Source organism: Heterodontus francisci, chromosome 1, assembly GCF_036365525.1.
Source record: "Heterodontus francisci isolate sHetFra1 chromosome 1, sHetFra1.hap1, whole genome shotgun sequence".
Classification (NCBI taxonomy): Eukaryota; Metazoa; Chordata; class Chondrichthyes; order Heterodontiformes; family Heterodontidae; genus Heterodontus; species Heterodontus francisci.
Window position 1 is genome coordinate 281,752,940 of NC_090371.1, and position 22,011 is coordinate 281,774,950.

The window sequence follows — 22,011 nt, forward strand, 5'->3', positions numbered from 1 at the left end:
GGTTTGATTCTGGGTACTGCCTGTGTGGAGTTTGCAAGTTCTCCCTGTGTCTGCGTGGGTTTTCTCCGGGTGCTCCGGTTTCCTCCCACAAGCCAAAAGACTTGCAGGTTGGTAGGTAAATTGGTCATTATAAATTGCCACTAGTATAGGTAGGTGGTAGGGAAATATAGGGACAGGTGGGGATGTTTGGTAGGAATATGGGATTAGTGTAGGATTAGTATAAATGGGTGGTTGATGGTCGGCACAGACTCGGTGGGCCGAAGGGCCTGTTTCAGTGCTGTATCTCTGAACTCTGAACAATCAGGAAAGACTGAATAGGCTGAGGTTCTTTTCTCTAGAAAAAGATGTCTGAGATGATCCAATTGCTGTCTTTAAAATTATGGAAGGGTTTGACAGAGTAGACATCGAGATGGTTCCACATGTGGGGGAAGTCCAGAACTAGGGGGTCTTAAATATAAGCTCATATAAATTTGATAAAGAATTAAAGAGAAACATCTTTACCCTGACTGTGGAGAGAACATGAAACTTGCTACCACAAGGAGTTGTTGAGGCAAACGCAGATGCATTTGAGGGGACTCTAGGCTGGTACATAAAGTTGAAAGGAGTAGAAGGATATGTTAGGGCAAGATGAAGTCAGGTGGGGAGGAGCCTCGTGTAGAACAAACAACGGCATGGACCAGTAGGGCCAAATAGCCTGTTTGTGCATTGTAAATTCTATGTAATTCTTCAGCAGCGTCGTATGTTAATTTGGTGCCTGTAGTGCAATGGAGTATATAGTTGTAGTACCCAGCAAATATAGCTAACATCTTTCTGAAATTGAGAAATCAAGGCAGGGTGTACAGGATACCCATGATTTAAAAAGATGAAGCAAATCAGGAGGTAGTAATTACATGAATTTGGAAGCTGTTAGCAAAAACCATTTTATCGATGTTTTTGACAATCCTTAGCTGTGATTAAACTCCAAGAAGAGTAACAGTATGATTAGCAGCCATTTAGCTATTTCGTGTTTGTGGTCCAACAGGCAAAGCTGCACCAGAATAACAGTGATATGAACAGAGTTTACACCACATGATTCTGAAGCATTTAATACTTATGCAAGGTTACTCTTATGACACTTGCTCACCTAAACATACGCATGTCTATTGTGCCATTTCGTCAAAAGTGGTGAAATGCATCTCTTATCACCTGGCATAAATGCAATTAGGCTAAAGTCATAAGATTCAGTAACGGAAGCTGACAGTTATGACAGGCAGCAACCTGTCAGTTAAATTTTTTTTGGCAAAAATGGAATAATTATAAATGGATCTCAGGTGCAGATGACAACTGGATGACTGACATCTGATTTAATTAGTAACTTGAAATATGCTCTAGGCTATGGTTATTTGGTCAGTGTCCATCTAGTTTACATGCATTAGTCGATAGGTATGCAGGTCACTGTTGTAACAAATGGAAGATTAAATTAAACCACAGTCACTGAATGCAAGAAATTTCACTGTACAAGTTTTATTTACACAGTTCTTGTTTTTACACTTTAATACGTATGCTTTTTGGGACCGTTTTCCTAATTCAGCCTTTATAACCAATGCAAAATAGATTCTTCTAAGGATACAAGTTTTAAAATACAGCATAACAATACAAAACATATAGAGGATTTCAATATATTTCAACATCTCGAGCAAGGAATGTAATTATTGTATTGCAATTTTTTAAAAAAACAAAATACATTTTTTTTTGAAGAGAAACCCACACACTTGCCCAAAAAGTAAAAATCACTACTAAACTGCAAAAGCTCGTTCAAAGTTAGTTTAAATCAAACTGTGAATTCTGTATTAATATAGCAGGATTTAAGTAATGCACATAACAAATTTTGAATTCTGCCAATTTAAAACTATATGCCCAGTCCCAAAACACGCATTACATCTCATGATCTAAATTAACCAAGCTGGTATCAGAGCTTTTTAAAATTTGAAATCAATGAATAAATTAAACCTAACAGCCAACATTAAGCACGGATTACAGCAAATCTTCCTGTTTGCTGTCCAAAAAAAAATGTCAGAACTGAACTAAATTTCTAAGTACTACAACATTTGGACAAGATCTTCTTAACCCTTTCCCTTCCAAAATTACTAAATGCTTACACAGGACCCACCCCACCAAAAAAGTTGAAATTGTGCTGTATTTAGTGTAAGGAAAACTATTCTTTTTCCAAAAACAAAAACTTGCATTTTTTAAAAAATATCTCACTTCACAAGTTATTTTTAAACACTTCCAGAAAATTTCAGAAACTAAATGGATTCATAAAACATTCTGAAGGGAAAGGGTTATTTTCACAGAATACTGAACAAAGTCAAAGATAGAAAACTGACTGAAAACTCACAGACTTGTGTGTAATTTAGAATGCAGTCCCACTCTGCTTACTAGAAGCTTTGGTTTAATTTGAAGTGTAGATTGCTTTACGCGTCCAGTCTTCTAGTGATGAGCATAAAACTGGTGCCTTCTCAAACAACATACCTGTTCTTGGTTGTCGATCCACTTTTTGTGGCAGTGTCTGTATGGGACTGGTAGCCAATTACTACTTTAGGAGGAAGCCCTAATCTTTCCTTGTAAATTCTCCTGTTTGGAACAAAGTACAACTAATTAGCATAGAGCTAGAGCTCTCCAAATATCAAAATGATTTCCAAATTAAACAGAAAATCAATTACTGCTTCCTCCAACCGTCCATCATGGTGCTTCATAACCTTTAGGTTTATGCTCATCACAGCATCTTTGAGCTAAAGGCCTGCTGTCGGGTCTACAAATGAAACCCAATCCAAGCCAGAGAAAACCACATCCAACCAGAGTCCTTTCATTTTTTCCCTGCGTCCGACCCGACCAGAGCACCGGAATAAAGTTGATTATATTAAAGAGGTTGTGCTCTACCTTGGATGGAATTGCTCACTGCAGAGTGTCTCCCACCTTGACATCCTGGCTGTCACTGTGTCTGACCCGGCCCGACCCAACAGAGCGACCCGACCCCGACACATGCGGTCGGGTAGCCATGCTCTACTTTGAGCTATGCGAGTACTTCTCTCATTAAGCTGTTTAATTAATCCAGCAACAGAAACCAGATATTCCCCCCTCACTCCAGAGCTCTTCTCAGTTTAATATCGCAAATTAGATTTTGTACAATACTTGCTGCACAGTGCATCTAAAGCCCAATTATAAAATGCAGCAAATGGCAGCCCCAATATTGCTGAGTCAATGCTAAAATGTAATTACTGGTCTTTGGTATGATTGTATTTGTTTACAGCAAACAGTGTTTATTAATTTACACAGACATTACAGTCATCTAAATTTAGGGATTGTGGTTAGCTTTTAAAATTTGATTGCATGTTTATCATGCGATTCCACCCTACCCTGATAACAGGCAAACTAAATGCACTGACATCAAAATTGGTTGTGAAATCAAGTAAATTTTGCAAAAATTTTCAAATGAAGATTAAAAACAAAATACGAAAAAGTCAACATAAACCATCTTTCTTGCTGTGCTAACACAATTATCCTCAACTATACCAAAATTTATGGGATCGTTTGTAAATAGCACATAAATCTTCTAGTTCCCCAACCTCACTTTGCCACCTTCCTTATTTCCAAACTTTCGTTTGCCACTCTTTGTACTGGGCTATCGGGTGTTCCTATATCGAGCACTTATGACATTACCAGACTATCTATCCTCCCTGACCTTCTGCACAGATTCAGTCAAACGTACCACAATGTGGCTTTCCACATTGCCGAGGTTCAGCTTCAATCATCTCACGCATTATGTCCAATCTGACATGCATGGCTGCAAGTGCACTAACTCCTTATTAGCCATCGATGCTCAACCTGGCAGCAACATTTAAAAAGATTAGCTCAACTTGATTCAGAACACACAACACGAAGAAAGGCTTGAGATTTGGTTTTCTTATTTACTGCAATTTCTACCCCTTCACACACATATATGCACAGTAACAGAATTCAAGCAGAGGACCAATCCCAAAGGCAGGCTTGAAGGATTGACCACCTGAAATGGACCCACTTTCTTTCCAGCAAGATATCTCTATAAAGACATTCTTTTAGATGTCAGGAATTTGCTTAATCTTTACAGCAACAAAAAAAAGGCTTGCAGCAATGCTGAATTTGCTGCGTGCAGTTGATAAAAAAAAAGCCATCCTAAACTTGGGTGCATATTTTTCATATTAAGAGAAGCCTCCCAACATTGCCTGGCTTAGAGGCTGAATGGTAAAGCATGCTTCCAGAACAGCACCTAGGAGAAAACTCTTCAGAGGATAAAGCAGTCAGAAAAACAGTTAATGCATCTTTAACATTCACTTACCCTATATATGTGATAGATTCTCTATTTTCACAATCAGTAGTCCATATAGCTATTTTGTCACCTTTGTTTCTAACATTAACTACGGCGCCACATGCGTCGTCACTATGCTCATCAAATGCTTCTCCTATAAGGCACAGCAGCTTTTTTTGGGAGCAGGGAGGGAGGGAGCAGAAGGAAAGGACAAAAAGGTAAAAGAAATTAGTGAATTACAGTACCAATTTTGCAAGTTTAAAACAAAACCGATTAAAGAAACCAAAGAACGTACGGATTTGATGTGCCTCTAAAGCCCTCCAATCAGGTTTCCACCCCTGTCACAGTACCATAACAGCTCTTACCAAAGTCACAAATGACATCCAGTGTGACTGTGACAAAGGTAAACTTTCCCTCCTAGTCCTTCTTGACCTGTCTGCAGCCTTTGACACAGTTGACCACACCATTCTCCTCCATGCCTCTCCATTGTCATCCAGCTGGCTCGGGACTGCATCACCTGTTCCCATTCCTATCTATCTAATCGTAACCTGAGAATCACTTGCAATGGCTTTTCTTCCTGGTTCTGCACCGTTACCTCTGGTGCCTCCTAAGGATCTATCCTTGGCCCCTTATTTCTCATCTACATGCTGCCCCTCGGTGACATCTCAAAGCACAGCACTAGTTTGCATGTATGCTGACGATGCCCAGCTCCACCTCACCACCACCTCTCTTCAATTTCCCCACTGTTGCTAAATCATACTGCTTAGCGGCCATTCAATACTGGATGAGCAGAAATGTCCTCCAATTAAATATTGGGAAGACTGAAGCCATTGTTCTCGGTCCTCAGCTACCGACTCCATCCCTCTCCCTGGCGCCAGCCAGTTTCCTACCTTATAACCTAAGATTAAGCCAGTCTGTTTACAACCTTGGTGTCACATCTGACCTCGAGATGAGCTTCTGACCTCATATTCGCACCATCACTAAGATCACCTATTTTCACTCCCAACATCGCCCATCTTAGTTCATCGCTGTTGAAACACTCAATCCCTTATTCCTGCCTCCGTTACCTCCAGAGCTGACTATTCCAACGTACTCCTGGCTGGTGTCCCACATTCTACCCTCTGTAAACTTGGTCATCCAAAACTCTGCTACCTATGTCTTAACGTACCAAGTCCCGTTCACCCATCACCCCTCCCTTTGCTTGCTGACCTACATTGGCTCAGTCCTTGTTTTTTTTAAAAAATTCATTCGTGGGATGTGGGCATTGCTGGCCAGGCCAGCATTTATTGCCCATCCCGAATTGCCCTTGAGAAGGTGGCGGTGAGCTGCCTTCTTGAACTGCTGCAGTCCATGTGGGGTAGGTACACCCACAGTGCTAGCAGTTAGATACAACTGAGTGGCTTGCTGGGCCATTTCAGGGGACATGCAAGAGTCAACCACATTGCTGTGGGTGTGGAGTCACATGTAGGCCAGACCAGGTAAGGACAGCAGATTTCCTTCCCTAAAGGACATTAGTGAACCAGATGGGTTTTTACAACAATCGACAATGATTTCATGGCCATCATTAGACTAGCTTTTTAATTCCAGATTTATTAATTGAATTCAAATTCCACCTTCTGTTGTGGTGGAATTTGAATCCATGTCCCCAGAGCAATACCCTGGGTCTCTGGGTTACTAGTCCAGTGATAATACCACTACACCACTGCCTCCCCTTTGTATTCAAATTCCTCCATGGCTTCGACCCTCCCTATCTCTGTGCTCTCCTCGAGCCTCATAACCCTTATGATATCTGTGCTCTTCTGGCCTCTTGAGCAGCCCTAATTTTCATCGCTCCACCATTAGTGGCCACACCTTCAGTTGCCTAGGCCCTATGCTCTGGAATACCCTCCCTACACCTCTTGGTGTCTCTACCTCACTTTCCTTCGTAGGGACACTCCCTAAAGCCTACCTCTTCAACCAAGTTTTTGGTCATTTGATCTAATATCTCATATATCTCAGTGTCAAACCTTGTTTTATAATGCTCCTGTGAAGAGCTTGGGATGTTTTTATTATGTTAAAGGCACTATATGTAAGTTGTTTTAATTATCTATCGGATGAGATATTAAACTGAAGCCTCATCTTCCCTCTCAGGTGGATGTAAAAGAACCCACTGCACTTTTAATTAAGAGCAGGGGCATATTCCCTAGTGTAATAAAAACAAGAAATACTGGAAATACTCCGCAGGTCTGGCAGCATCTGTGGAGAGAGAAGCAGAGTTAACGTTTCAGGTCAGTGACCCACTGACCCGAAACGTTAACTCTGCTCCTCTCTCCACAGATGCTGCCAGACCTGCGGAGTATTTCCAGCATTTCTTGTTTTTATTTCAGATTTCCAGCATCCGGAGTATTTTGCTTTCATATTCCCGAGTGTTTGGCCAATACTGATCCTTCAACCAACATCACAAACATATTATTTGATCATTTACCATATTGCTGTTTGAGAGTTGTCATGCACACCCCCACCTGCCAAGAATGAGGCATATTAATGTTGTCATATGAACATTGATTTTAAACTGTTGCTGGAGTGAAGAAAGGACTTGTTAAAAAAGAATCATCAGACACTTGGCTGGAAAAACATTTGCATACTAATAGAGTGCTTGGAGAGACAAAGGACTATTCCCTGGTCCATTTAACCCAAAATGGACAGTGATCACCAGACATTGAAGATGAGGAAGCTCACATTCCAGGATGACTGCGAAAATGGCAGAATCCACAAATAGAAGTGGTCAAACCAGCTCGTCACATGACTAACCTTCTGGGCAATCTGGGATTTTTTGAATTGTGCCACAAAGAGGCAGAAGGCTGTTGAAACCGAAGCTGGAGCAATGAAGCCTCTCTCTCTTGCTTTCTCCCAAGCCACTGGACCCACGGAAGACACGTAAACCTCAAGAGAGAAAAGACCCCGACCTCGAAACAAGTTGAAGCGTGCAATGAGCGCCAACGAATTGCAAGTCTGACCGGCAACCAAAGACTTTACAGCAAACTCAAAGGACAGTAAAATAGAAACCAATCTATTGCCTCAAACCTTTCCCCTTTATTCTTTTCTGTCTCTATCTGCATGTGTGTTTATCGCGTATGCATGCTAGCTTGGTCGTGTCGCATACTTGTAGTCGGTAACCGGATTAGAGTTTAAGATTAATAAACTTCTACCTTACTTGTTTAAAATCTAAGAAAACCTGTCTGAATTGATTTCTTTGCCTTACAGTTGGGAAGCTGTGAATAAGGATTCACTAAGGGGAAGCTAAAACAGTGTTTTTAAAAAAATTAAACGCTGTTACGGTTAAACCAGGCAAAGACTGAGAGGGAACCCCTAGACCTTCTCACCTGGTCGTAACAGAGTTTATTGGCACTATTTGGCTTCCGTGTTTCCGACCTTAACCTTAAGGTGTAGTCACTGTTATCACGTAGGCAAGCTCCCAACGTGGCGATGTTGGGTACACAAAAGCATGGAAACAGAGTGCAAGAGCCAGAGAGTGCATAGACAGGTAGTGCAGGAGTCCCCTGTAGCCATCCCACTCCAACAGATATACTGTTTGGCCGGGGGGAGAGAAATGGCCTCCCAGGAGAAAGCAGCAACAGCCAAGTTCATGGCACCACGGATGGCTCTGCTGCAAGGCAGGAGGGGGAAGAAGGCTGGGAGAGCCATAGTGATAGGAGATTCAATTGTAAGGGGAACAGACATGCGTTTCTGTGGCTGCAAATGAGACTCCAGGATGTTGCCACCCTGGTGCTAGAGTGAAGGCTGTCTCGGAGCATCTGCAGGACATTCTGAATGGGGAGGGTGAACAGCCAGTGGTTGTGGTACCTGTCAGTACCAATGACATAGGCAGAAAAAGGGATGAGGTCCTGCAAGATGAATTTAAGGAGTTAGGAGCTAAATTTAAAAAACAGGACCTCAAAAGGTAGTAATCTCAGGATTACTTCCTGTGCCATGCGTTAGTGAGTATGGGAACAGGAGAACAGACCAGATGAATGTGTGGCTGGAGAAATGGTGCAGGAGGTTCTGGGGAAGGTGGGTCCTGTACAAGCGGGACAAGTTACACCCAGGCAGGACCGGAACCAATGACCTCGCAGGGGCGTTTGCTAGTACTGTTGGGGAGGATTTAAACTAGAATGGCAGGGGGATGGGAACCTGAGCGGGGAGACTGAGGAGGAGGAAACAAGGATAGAAACGAAAGACTGAAACAAAAAGACAAAAGTGGAAGGCAGAGAAATCAAAGGCAAGAAACAAATAGGGCCATAGTGTGGAATAATGCTAAGATGACTAAGAATGTTAAAAAGACAAGCCTAAAAGCATTGTGTCTCAATGTGCGGAGTATTCACAATAAGGTAGGAGAATTAACCACGCAAATAGATGTAAATGGATACGATATAGTTGTGAATACAGAGACATGGCTGCAGGGTGACCAAGGATGGGAACTGAACATCCAAGGGTATTCAATATTTAGGAGGACAGGCAAAAAGGGAAAGGAGGTGGAGTAGCGTTGTTAGCAAAAGAGGAAGTCAATACAATAGTGAGGAAGTATATTAGCTCAGAGAATCCTGATCTGGAATCGGTATGGGTGGAGCTAAGAAACACCAAGGGACAGAAAACATTGGTGGGGTTGTATATAGACCCCCAAACAGCAGTGGTGATGTATAACATGGCATTAAACAGGAAGTTAGAGACGCATGCAATAAGGGTGCAACTGTAATTATGGGTGACCTTAATCTACATATAGATTGGGCAAACCCAATTAGCAATAATACTGTAGAGGAGGAATTCCTGGCGGGCATAAGTGATAGTTTTTTGGACCAATACATTGAAGAACCAACTAGAGAACAGACCATCCTAGACTGGATATGGTGTAATGAGAAAGGATTAGTTAACAATCTTGTTGTGCAGGGTCCCTTGGGGAAGAGCCACAATACATGATAGAATTCTTCATTAAGATGGAGAGTGACAGAGTTGATTCCGAGACTAGGGTCCTGAATCTAAATAAAGGAAACTATGATATAGTTGGCTATAATAGATTGGGGAATGCTACCTAAAGCGTTGACAGTGGATAGGCAATGGCTAGCATTTAAGAAGTGCATGGATGAATTACAACAATTGTTCATTCCTGTCTGGCGCGAAAATAAAACAGGAAGGGCGGCTCAACTGTGGCTTACAAAAGAAATTAGGGATAGCACTAGATCCAGGGAGGAGAAATATAAAATGGCCAGAACAAGCAGCAAACCGGAGGCAAAAACAAGAAATGCTGGAATCACTCAGCAGGTCTGGCAGCATCTGTGGAAAGAGAAGCAGAGTTAACGTTTCGGGTCAGCGACCCTTCTTTGGAACCCTGAGCAAACCTGAGGATTGGGAGCAGTTTAGAATTCAAAGGAGGACAAAGGGATTGATTAAGAAGGGGAAAATAGAGTAGGAGAGTAAGCTTGCAGAGGGCGGCACAGTGGCGCAGTGGTTAGCACTGCAGCCTCACAGCTCCAGGGACCCGGGTTCGATTCTGGGTACTGCCTGTGCGGAGTTTGCAAGTTCTCCCTGTGTCTGCGTGGGTTTCCGCCGGGTGCTCCGGTTTCCTCCCACAGCCAAAGACTTGCAGGTGGTAGGTAAATTGGCCATTGTAAATTGCCCCTAGTGTAGGTAGGTGATAGGGAATATGGGATTACTGTAGGGTTAGTATAAATGGGTGGTTGTTGGTCGGCACAGACTCGGTGGGCCGAAGGGCCTGTTTCAGTGCTGTATCTCTAAATAAATAAAGAACATAAAAACTGACTGTAAAAGCTTCAATAGATATGCGAAGAGAAAAAGATTAGTGAAGACAAATGTGGGTCCCTTACAGTCAGAAACGGGGGAATTTATAATGGGGATCAAAGAAATAGCAGACCAATTAAATACATACTTTGGTTCTGTCTTCGCAAAGGAGGACACAAATTACCTCCCAGAAATGTTGGGGAACATAAGATCTAGTGAGAAGGAGGAACCGTATGAAAGCAGCATTAGTAGGGAAATGGTGTTAAGGAAATTGATGGGATTGAAGGCCAATAAATCCCCAGGGCCCGATAATCTATAATCCCAGAGTACTTAAGGAAGGAGCCCTAGAAATAGTAGATGCATTGCTGGCCATTTTTCAAAATTCTATAGATTCTGCAACAGTTCCAATGGATTAGAGGGTAGCTAATGTAACCCCACTATTTAAAAAGGTGGAGAGGAAACAGGGAATTATAGACCGGTTAGCCTGACATCAGTAGTGGGGGAAATGCTAGAGTCCATTATAAAAGATGTAATAGCAGAGCACTTGGAAAACAATGACCGGATCGGACAAAGTCAACATGGATTTACGAAAGGGAAATCAGACAAGTCTACTGGAATTTTTTTGAGGATGTAACTAGTAGAATAGATAAGGGAGAACCAGTGGATGTGCTGTATTTAGAATTTCAGAAGGCTTTCAACAAGGTCCCACATAAGAGATTAGCGTGCAAAATTAAAGCACATGGGATTGGGGGTAAGGTACTGACATGGATAGAGAACTGGTTGGCAGACAGGAAACAAAGAAAGAATAAACAGGTCTTTTTCCGAGTGGCAGGCAGTGACTAGTGGGGTACTGCAGGGATCAGTGCTAGGACCCCAGCTATTCACAATATATATTAACAATATAGATGAGGGAATTAAATGTAATATATCCAAGTTTGCAGACGAGACAAAGCTGGGTGGGTGTGAGCCGTGAGGAGGATGCAGAGAAGCTCCAGTGTGATTTGGACAGGTTGAGTGAGTGGGCAAATACATGGCAGATGCAGTATAATGTGGATAAATGTGAGGTTATCCACTTTGGTTGTAAAAACAGAAAAGCAGATTATCTGAACGGTGATAGATTGGGAAAGGGGGAGGTGCAGCGAGACCTTGTGCATCAGTCGCTGAAAGTAAGCATGCAGGTGCAGCAGGCAGTTAAGAAGGCAAATGGTATGTTGGCCTTCATAGCGAGAGGATTCGAATACAGGGGCAAGAATGTCTTGCTGCAATTATACAAGGCCTTGGTGATAACACATTTGGAATATTGTGTGCAGTTTTGGTCTCCCTATCTGAGGAAGGATGTTCTTGCTCTGGAGGGAATGCAACGAAGGTTCACCAGACTGATTCTTGGGATGGCAGGACAGACGTATGGAGAGAGATTGGGTCGATTAGGCTTGTTTCGCTAGAGTTTAGAAGAATGAGAGGGATCTCATAGAAACCTACAAAATTCTAACAGGACTGGACAGACTAGACGCAGGAAGGATGTTCCTGATGGCAGGGAAGTCCAGGATCCAGGGGTCACAGTCTAAGGATAAGGGGTAAGCCATTTAGGACTGAGATGAGGAGAGATTTCTTCACCCAGAGTGTGGTGAACCTGTGGAATTCTCAACCACGAAAAGCAGTTGAGGCCAAATCATGACACATATGCAAGAAAGAGTTAGATATAGTTTAGTTTTTTTAGTTTTAGTGATACAGCACTGAAACAGGCTCTTCAGCCCACCGAGTCTGTGCCGACCATCAACCACCCATTTATACTAATCCTACACTAATTCCATATTCCTACCACATCCCCACCTGTCTTAGGGCTAACGGGATCAAGGGATATGGGGAGAAAGCGGGAACAGGTTACTGAGTTTGGATGATCAGCCATGATCGTATTGAATGGTGGAGCAGGCTCCAAGGGCCAAATGACCTACTCCTGCTCCTATTTTTCTATGTTTCGATAAAAGTAAACTGGATAGGAGTTCTAGAAAAAGGGAGAATACTTACAGTTTCTAACCAAATACGATCCAGGTCTATTTTCCGCTGTTGCTTAGAAAGGGTAAGCAGCCATCTCCCACCTCGCTTGTTTTTTTCATCCTCCCACATCGGTTCAATACCATCCTATACAAAAAATAGGGAGCTTGCTATTTAACTACAAAACAAAGCTCAGGTGTGGAACAAAATGCTAAATATTTGCTCTTGGCGGATTAACTTTTTCAATTTTTTTCTCAACTAAAATTGATCCCTAATGGCTCATACTATAAGATATAGAGAACCGCTCCATTTAAATGCCATTGCCTAAATATCTGGCTGTTGGCTATTCATGTGCAACGCAAGAGTGGTTCAACATGCTAACGTCTGTTAAATGCAAATTTCAGATTGCTGATTTTCTTTGGGAAATTCTCTGCTACAATTATGAAGCAAAAGATGCACTCACAATCTTAATGTACTGGACAATAACGTTCAAAAGGTGGTTGGCGTCAATATTGGAGACTATTATTTCAATGACAATAGATACACAGGGATAGATGAGTTTTAAAATAAGACGGAAGCCTTCCTTTTAAAGTGTCATGTAACTGGTATTTTGCCATGTCTTACTGCTTCTGTGCAACAATTTATTTGTAAATAAATCTGACAAATTTCATCCTAAATCTAACACTCCCAAGTGTCTTGACTGCCTTGTGGAGAAGACAGGACAATGTACTACATGGTCTCTGGTGCAATACCCTATGGTTACGGGGCATTTGTTGGTCTTGTGATTCGCTCTCCCATTCACAGCATGTTTGAGATGACTGTCTGCTTATAGAAACTGCCTTTTTGGTGTGTGAACACAACTTAAATGGAAGCTTGGACCGTAACTGATGGATACCCATTACCTCATGCTAAATCAAAAGTTCAGAGCGATTAAATGATCATAAAGTAAAACATAAAAGATATAAATGAGTTGATTTTCATTTCTATTTCTATAATCACTACGCAGCAAAACAACTTGCAAAATTCTACAGCAGAGTGTTGAGTAATGAACTTCATTTGTTCATTCCAGCACAAATGAAGAGATTCCGAGTCACATTTTGACTGAAATTCGAAACACTCTCTCCGCATTTCACCCCAAAATGAACAGTAATAGGACCTTAAGGCAAGCATTTAATGAACATTTTAGGAAGGCTTATCCATACAATGGGAGATAGTGGAGGTGGAGAAGAGGAGGCTTTACATGAGGTTACATTGTTTGGTCCCAGACAGAATTGGTAGAAATGATGCTGATGCCCTCAGTTTTCACTGTCACATTTGTTGCACTGATAGGAAATATTTTGGCAATGTTAACATGGAGGCTAAGCTGCAAATATGATCTATGAAACTGAATGATGGGCAATGCGAGTAGTCAAAGAAAAAAAATCAATTGTTTCATCATTTTTAACCATTTAGTACATTGAGAGGTTAATACAGTAATTTAACAGGAAAAAGGGAATTTCAAAGCTTTTAGAGCATGAACATCTACTTACCTTGAAGAGAGAGTAATCGCAGCCTGATATTAAATTACTACAGAGTTGGATATGATTGTAAAGGCTGTGAGATGGAGAAGAGAAAACAATTAGTCAGAACACGGGATACAAAAATGTTGCAGTGGTGGCCCAGTGTGAAGATCAACAAATTAGGGATAAAAACTTTCTTCGTTTCTATGCACTTGTCACATACTTACACATGCTGATGTACTATTGATTGAACTGGTTTCTGTGTGTGTAGCTCTGTGTACAAGCTTCCCCATCAACCCCTTAAAGACTAAACTTTTCTATGTTCATTCACTTCTCTTGATTTCGTCTGACAAAAACAAGTCATACTATACTCTTCCATTACTCAATGTCATATTCCCCGTCTTAAGCAAATTCCCCCTCAAACAGATTTTCATCCAAACCAGCAAAGAGTAGCAAGAACAATTTTCTTCTGAGCATTTTTCATCACTGTTGTTTTAATCTCTTAGTGCAAGAATATCAGAACTTTCCACAGTGCCTTAACAGGTTTTCTCCATTGTCACGCTCACATAAACTGCAGGGATTGAAATACAGAACCCAAACTGAAGAATTATAAAAACTGATTTTCCTTTAAAAGTGATTAATGTGCAGCAAAAAAGCCAAAGATCAAATGACCTGTCCCTGTATATTCAAACTATTTTATACCTGGCAAGGACAAAAGGATACATTCCAAGCTAAAAGGTGCCAATTACACTTATCCTGAACCCATTGAGAATTTTTCAACTGAATGGGTTCTTCTGAAACAAAGTGTGACATAGCCACATCTTAGATAGATCATAGAGAGTCACAGCACTGAAACAGGCTCTTCGGCCCACCAAGTCTGTGCCGGCCACCAACCACCCATTTATACTAATCCTACATTAAGAAGAGAGAAGAGGGATTGGAGGGGGAAGAGGGAGGGGTGGGGGGGAAGAGGGAGGGGTGGGGGAGAATAGGGAGGGAAAAAGAGAACCAGATCACCACCACCAAAAGGCTGCCCAGCCAAAGGCTGGGATCCCCAGCAAAAGTCAAAGAAGGTGCCCTGGTATGAATTCTGGACTTGAACTTGTGCAGCAGAGAACTAAAAGTGATCACCATCTCCAGACTGTAGATTTTTCTGTTGCTTTAGATTTCAAACAACCCAGGCCTGCAACCTTTAAAGAGAAGTTGAACTCTGAGAAGATTTAATAGGTTTACCATGAACCTCAAACATATATCTCATTTCAAACCATTACCTCTTTTCCTTTCTGTCTATCTCTTTGTGTGTGTGTCTATGTGTATGCACGCGAATAAGCGTGGGGTTGCGACAATTTTGGAATGAATATTGCTCAATAAATGGTTAATCTTCTGTTTTAAACCTACAAGAAACCTGGTGCTATTTGATAAATAAAACACAAAGGGGTTAAAATCACAGTAACAAAAACATTTGCTGTGGTCAGTTGGGAGTTGAATGGTGGGAACCACCCACACCCCTTACCACTTGGCTGTAACACCATCACTGCCACTTTCTTAAAGATGCAGTAGAGGCACCAAGTAAATATGAGGAAATTAAACCACAAGAATGGAACTTCAAATTTGTGATGTTTGAAAGAGAACCAGAGGCAAAGGGGGAATCTTTCTATGTTGGAGTTAACAGTATCTGAAGAATGAGCAAGACCACACTCGAGGTAAGTTGCAGTAATTATCAGATTATAGAAGCTTCCTCATTTTTTGAAATGTTGATCCCAGTGTATAAAACAAGGACACAGTGGTCACCCCACAGGGAAAATTTCACCGAGCGAAGTTTGGAAATCAAATCCATGTGCCTTCTACTATGCACAGGACATCATTTTGGGTGCTGTCTTTATTTGACAGAAGACTAAGCAAGAACCAAGGCAACAGAGAACATCTTGATCAAAAATCAAAAAACAGCACCAAGCTGGTAAGTAAAACTGAATCGCCCAAACAAGACTTTGGAAAGAAGTTCATCCTTTACATAGTGATGATAACCGTATCCATATACAACATAATTTTGTATTCTCTCTCTTCCGACTTCCATATGAATGGTACACCAGAACAGCGGCACTCTGGGGACCTACATTTTCAGCCACCTCAGAACACAGTGACATCAAAGCACTTATACTGAACTGCCAAGCCAACAATGTACAGCAACAGGAAATACACAGCAAGTCAGCATCTGTAAAGAGAGAAGACAGTTAAAGTTTTGGGTATAAAACTTTTCTGCAGAACATATGCGGCAGTGGCTAGCACCGCAGCCTCACAGCTCCAGGGACCCGGGTTCAATTCTGGGTACTCCCTGTGCGGAGTTTGCAAGTCCTCCCTGTGACCGCGTGGGTTTTTGCCGGGTGCTCTAGTTTCCTCCCACAGCAAAAGACTTGCAGGTGATGGGTAAATTGGCCATTGTAAATTGCCCCTAGTGTAGGTAGGTGGTAGTGAATATGGGATTACTGTAGGGTTAGTATAAATGGTTGGTTGTTGGTCGACACAGACTCGGTGGGCCGAAGGGCCTGTTTCAGTGCTGTATCTCTAAATAAAATAAATATTGTGAAAGTGAAGGCTTGTATCTGAAAGGTTAACCTTTATTTACTAGCTACAAAAGCTGCCTGATCTGTGTATTTCATGTATTTTCTGTTTTTATTTTTTTTAAATCCTACATTTGCAGCTCACCCCCTCAATGCACAATCTGCAAACTGGATCATCTTCCTGCCTTGCGGATTACCTCAAAGTTTCAAATACATCTTGCCCCAAAGTGGCCAGTGTAAAGCAAGAACCACCACCAATGGGATAAACACCAGGTATACACAAAAGTTGAAGCAAATATAGAGCTTTCTAGCTCTTCATCCACTAAGGAGGGCCTTTTTTTTTAAAATTTGTTTTTGGGATGTGAACATCTCTGGCAAGGCTGGCATTTATTGCCCATCCCTAACTGCCCTTGAGAAGGTGGTAGTGAACTGCCTTCTTGAACAGATAAATGTCATGTAGGTACACCCACAGTGCTATCTGACCCTTCTGTAGCGATTTGTTATACCCGAGTGGCTTGCTAGGCCATTTCTGAGGGCAGTTAAGAGTCAACCACATTGCTGTGCGTCTGGAGTTACATACTGGCCAACCAGGTGGCAGATTTACTCCCCTGGAGGACCTCAGTGAACCAGACATGTTTTTAACAAGAATCCAGTAGTTTCATGGTCATCATTACTGAAACAATATATTATTCCAGATTTATTAATTAGTTGAATTTAAATGCTCCCAGCTGCCCTGGTGGGACTTGAACTCGAGCATTAGTTTGATCCTCTGGATTACTCATCCACTAACAGCATGATGCTACTGTTAAGATGATCAAGAATGGACAGCAAGCTTTGGGTGCAAGCTGGAGCTCTTAAAATGGTACTCAAAATCTCACAAAGGTGAATGGTACAGCCTATGAAATCTAAGAAGGCGATTAAGATGATGAAAGGAGATCAATGGACTGTATTCATCCGCAAGGAATGAAGCGATGTCAAATAATTTCTCCTGTGGCAAAATTCTGTTCTTAATGATGCATGAATGGCTCTACTGGGCTAGTCCCAATAACTGCCAAGTCCAGTACTTTTTAAAAGATCAAAGACGTCTGGAAAGAGCATTATACTTGTATGCTATTTAACTCTTCAGGCCAGTAGCCCATTTGAACTGAGGCTGGAAGATTTGCCAGTGTATGTTGTGCAGATAACATGCCTCAAGGAAGCCCATGAAGCACGAGGGCAGTTTACAATCCTCATGAACAAGGTGGAAGCTATGAGAGTACATTGTTGAATCCTAGATTTTATCTAGGGAGGTTTGCTTCAGTTCCAAGGTCTATGCAAGCTTGCAGGGCTTTCTAGGCCCATTACCCTTGAAAAATGAATGAGGCAAAGTTTCCCACTGTGACCTATTTTATTCGATGATATGACAGCAATATAATTATAAGAATAATTTCAGGGTATCTGCTCCAAATATTTAAAAGCATTGCAAGCGTTCTTTTGTAGATAGCATACTGCTGCCAGACTCTGCGATGGACCGTGTGCACTCCATTCGTCATCTCAAACAATAGACTAAACACCAGCATTTGATGGTACAGCAGGAAACTCATCAGTGCACTGGAATGATAAAATATGTGGCTTTGACTAGTTAGATTCAAGAAACACCCCTCTGCATGCTTAGGTGTTCATAAAGCCTTAGAACTTTCCAACCAGCACCAGGACTAACTAGGCAAGGCTAACCAGCACCAGATAAAGGGAAAATTCTACTTATGTAGATTTTCCAGTACCTTGGTTTGGAAACTTGAGTATCCTGATGGGGTCCCTCACATATCAAACATCCAGATCAAAAATAAAAGTGACCTCTAACTTTTCCAATGAATCTTGCCCTTTCAAGAGATAATACGAGGTGATCTGAACTAATTTATTAATCTTCAGTAATATCCTTCCTAAAGTCTTATCTTTAAAGGAAACACTACTCAGATTGACAAAAGTCAATCACCCAATTTACATAACTGGCTGTTTCTTGTTCAAAGGATCATACTTCCCTTCAGTGGAGAAATGCAAAGTGGAAGATAAAATTTTGCAACTGTGACTTTGAAACAAGACAAATGAATACTGGATACAATTACAGGCAATCAAGATTAACAGCCTCAGAACTGGCACATCTGCAGGCCAAAAAAGCTAGCGAGTCTACAAAGAATACGTAAAGTTGACTAATCTTCCAAGCTAAGATAAGAGCTATTAATGTAATTGAAAGAAACTGAAGCTCAGTACCCAAAGGGGGTACAGTCTACTGTTAATTCAAAGTTACTTTCTGCTCAAAAAAATTTAATTGAGGAACTTTGAATTAAGAGTAGACTTATTCAGAAACAAACTGAACTCCTACATGGGGACAGATTGGAGCACAAAAGGTTGCAGTTTCCAACGCAGTTACTAACTACTAGTATGCAATTGGTTGCTCTGCCCAAAGCAGACAATGGGTAAACATGTAAAACAATGTGCATTTTTTGCAAGTTGCTGTGCTGACTGATTTATGGTATTCAGTGACATGAATACCACATCTACATGGCATTGATGAAAAGGGCTGGGGAACAAACCCTGCTCCAGTTGATGATAGTATGACTGTAGTCCATTTTATCAGGTCTACACACTCCCACATTACTACTCCAAAGCAGTCCAGGGTCATCTGGCAATGAACTGGTCACATGGAGCCTTACAGAGCTGGGACCAGACTTTGCTATCTAATTAATACTGGAATGATGTTTAGTTTAGTTTAGAGATACAGCACTGAAACAGGCCCTTCGGCCCACCAAGTCTGTGCCGACCATCAACCACCCATTTATACTACTCCTACACTAATCCCATATTCCTATCACATCCCCACCTGTCCCTATATATTTCCCTACCACCTACCTATACTAGGGGCAATTTATAATGGCCAATTAACCTATCAACCTGCAAGTCTTTGGCATGTGGGAGGAAACCGGAGCAACCGGAGGAAACCCACGCAGACACAAGGAGAACTTGCAAACTCCGCACAGGCAGTACCCAGAATCGAACCCGGGTCCCTGGAGCTGTGAGGCTGCGGTGCTAACCACTGCGCCACTGTGCCGCCCCTGTCTGATGAGACAGACAGCATTAGGGTCAGCCACTGGAAAAGATCCATGTACTTAAGGCAAACCTGTCAGGTTGTCCTGCATAATTCTATCATGTGTGGAGGGGCCAACAGGAGCAACACTGCAACCCATTATCCCAGATGGTGGTGGTGAAAACTAGCACAAGAGCTTCACAGACTACTAAAACTTCAAATCTGAACAAATGGACTACAGTTCCTCTCTGCATAACAGGACTGCAGGAAGGAAAAAATTAAAAGCATTTATAGATATCAAATAAAGTACTTTCTGGTTTGGTCAATTTCCTGTTGCTGGATGATAAAGAGGGTGTAGCCATTTATGTAATGGAACAGTTAAAGACATAGTGGCAAGTGAGAAGAGACACATTTTCCATGTGGTACGATAATCTACAAACTGTTGTTTGTGCAGACTGAACAACTGGTGTATGCCATTAGGGCAATTTCTCTGAGTATCCAAAAAAAAAATTCTCTTCAATGTGAGCAGCATTTAAATTGAAGTATAATACTACTGGTAACGTTAGTGGCATTGTATGCAGTGTTGCTAAAAAGATTGAGGTATGTGCATATAAAGTTGCATTTGAAAAAGACTTTTCATGTAGCTATTAGTAAATTATGTACAAGCAGATATTCTACTTGCATGCTGAATTATACAATTCAATATATATATATATATATATATATATATATATATTAAATGAAAATCTGAATATGGGAGACATTTTGAGGAGTTTTCAGAAAGCTACACAAGACATTTAAATCTCAATAATAAACTCACAATTGAATAAACAGTGCAACTTAATCAACATTCATATAGACAACACAAGAAAAAAAAGACAATGATCTTAACAGGCAAGTACAAATTCCCTATTCAGCTCCCATTTTCATTTGTTTTAAAATTGCTTCAAAATCAGAAGTAACATCTTAGAAAGTCTAAAATAAAAGCAAAATACTGCGGATGCTGGAAATCTGAAACAAAAACAAGAAATGCTGGAATCACTCAGCAGGTCTGGCAGCATCTGTGGAAAGAGAAGCAGAGTTAACGTTTTGGGTCAGTGACCCTTCTTCGGAAGGTTCCGAGAAGGGTCACTGACCCGAAACGTTAACTCTGCTTCTCTTTCCACAGATGCTGCCAGACCTGCTGAGTGATTCCAGCATTTCTTGTTTTTGTTATCTTAGAAAGTCTTCCTGAAGATTCTACCCTACAAATAAATGAAACTCACTTTTTCATAAAAATGGAAAACTGCCAAAGATCAGAAACTAATAACAAAAAAAAGCTAAAATTGTAAGATCAAAAGGCACGCTTATACAAAGCACAATTTTAGTAATCAAGAATTAAAATACAAACTCTTTACATCTGACAATCAAAAAAAACCTCAATCCCTTTCAAAGTTCCCAAGCTGTGTAGGAAGAAGACAGCTTCTTACAGAAACTGTACTGTACATTCGGCCCAACTGGTCAATGCCGGTATTTATGCTCCACACGAGGCTCCTCCCATCCCTCATCATCTCACTGAATCAGCATATCCTTCTACTCCTTTCTCCCTCATGTATTTATCTAAATTCCCCTTAAATGTTTTTGTTTTGTTTTTTTGTTTTAGAGATACAGCACTGAAACAGGCCCTTCGGCCCACCGAGTCTGTGCCGACCATCAACCACCCATTTATACTTCTTTCTTTCTTTCTTTTGGGCCTCCTTATCTCGAGAGACAATGGATACGCGCCTGGAGGTGGTCAGTGGTTTGTGAAGCAGCGCCTGGAGTGGCTATAAAGGCCAATTCTGGAGTGACAGGCTCTTCCACAGGTGCTGCAGAGAAATTTGTTTGTTGGGGCTGTTGCACAGTTGGCTCTCCCCTTGCGCCTCTGTCTTTTTTCCTGCCAACTACTAAGTCTCTTCGACTCGCCACAATTTAGCCCTGTCTTTATGGCTGCCCGCCAGCTCTGGCGAATGCTGGCAACTGACTCCCACGACTTGTGATCAATGTCACACGATTTCATGTCGCGTTTGCAGACGTCTTTATAACGGAGACATGGACGGCCGGTGGGTCTGATACCAGTGGCGAGCTCGCTGTACAATGTGTCTTTGGGGATCCTGCCATCTTCCATGCGGCTCACATGGCCAAGCCATCTCAAGCGCCGCTGACTCAGTAGTGTGTATAAGCTGGGGGTGTTGGCCGCTTCGAGGACTTCTGTGTTGGAGATATAGTCCTGCCACCTGATGCCAAGTATTCTCCGAAGGCAGCGAAGATGGAATGAATTGAGACGTCGCTCTTGGCTGGCATACGTTGTCCAGGCCTCGCTGCCGTAGAGCAAGGTACTGAGGACACAGGCCTGATACACTCGGACTTTTGTGTTCCGTGTCAGTGCGCCATTTTCCCACACTCTCTTGGCCAGTCTGGACATAGCAGTGGAAGCCTTACCCATGCGCTTGTTGATTTCTGCATCTAGAGACAGGTTACTGGTGATAGTTGAGCCTAGGTAGGTGAACTCTTGAACCACTTCCAGAGCGTGGTCACCAATATTGATGGATGGAGCATTTCTGACATCCTGCCCCATGATGTTCGTTTTCTTGAGGCTGATGGTTAGGCCAAATTCATTGCAGGCAGACGCAAACCTGTCGATGAGACTCTGCAGGCATTCTTCAGTGTGAGATGTTAAAGCAGCATCGTCAGCAAAGAGGAGTTCTCTGATGAGGACTTTCCGTACTTTGGACTTCGCTCTTAGACGGGCAAGGTTGAACAACCTGCCCCCTGATCTTGTGTGGA

At 41.9% G+C, this 22,011-nt stretch overlaps 1 protein-coding gene across 1 annotated transcript in view; it reads right to left on the reverse strand.

Moving 5' to 3' along the window:
- Positions 1-1,478: 1,478 nt before the first annotated feature.
- Positions 1,479-22,011, reverse strand: part of eif4eb (eukaryotic translation initiation factor 4eb) — a 38,136-nt gene continuing 17,603 nt past the window's right edge. Inside the window, exons 4-7 of the mRNA XM_068046274.1 lie at positions 13,618-13,681; positions 12,122-12,235; positions 4,355-4,494; positions 1,479-2,613 (exon numbers count right to left, since the gene is read on the reverse strand). Of these exons, the coding sequence (XP_067902375.1) occupies positions 2,499-2,613; positions 4,355-4,494; positions 12,122-12,235; positions 13,618-13,681 (433 nt within the window). The 3' untranslated portion in view covers positions 1,479-2,498. The remainder of the gene's footprint in view (positions 2,614-4,354; positions 4,495-12,121; positions 12,236-13,617; positions 13,682-22,011) is intronic.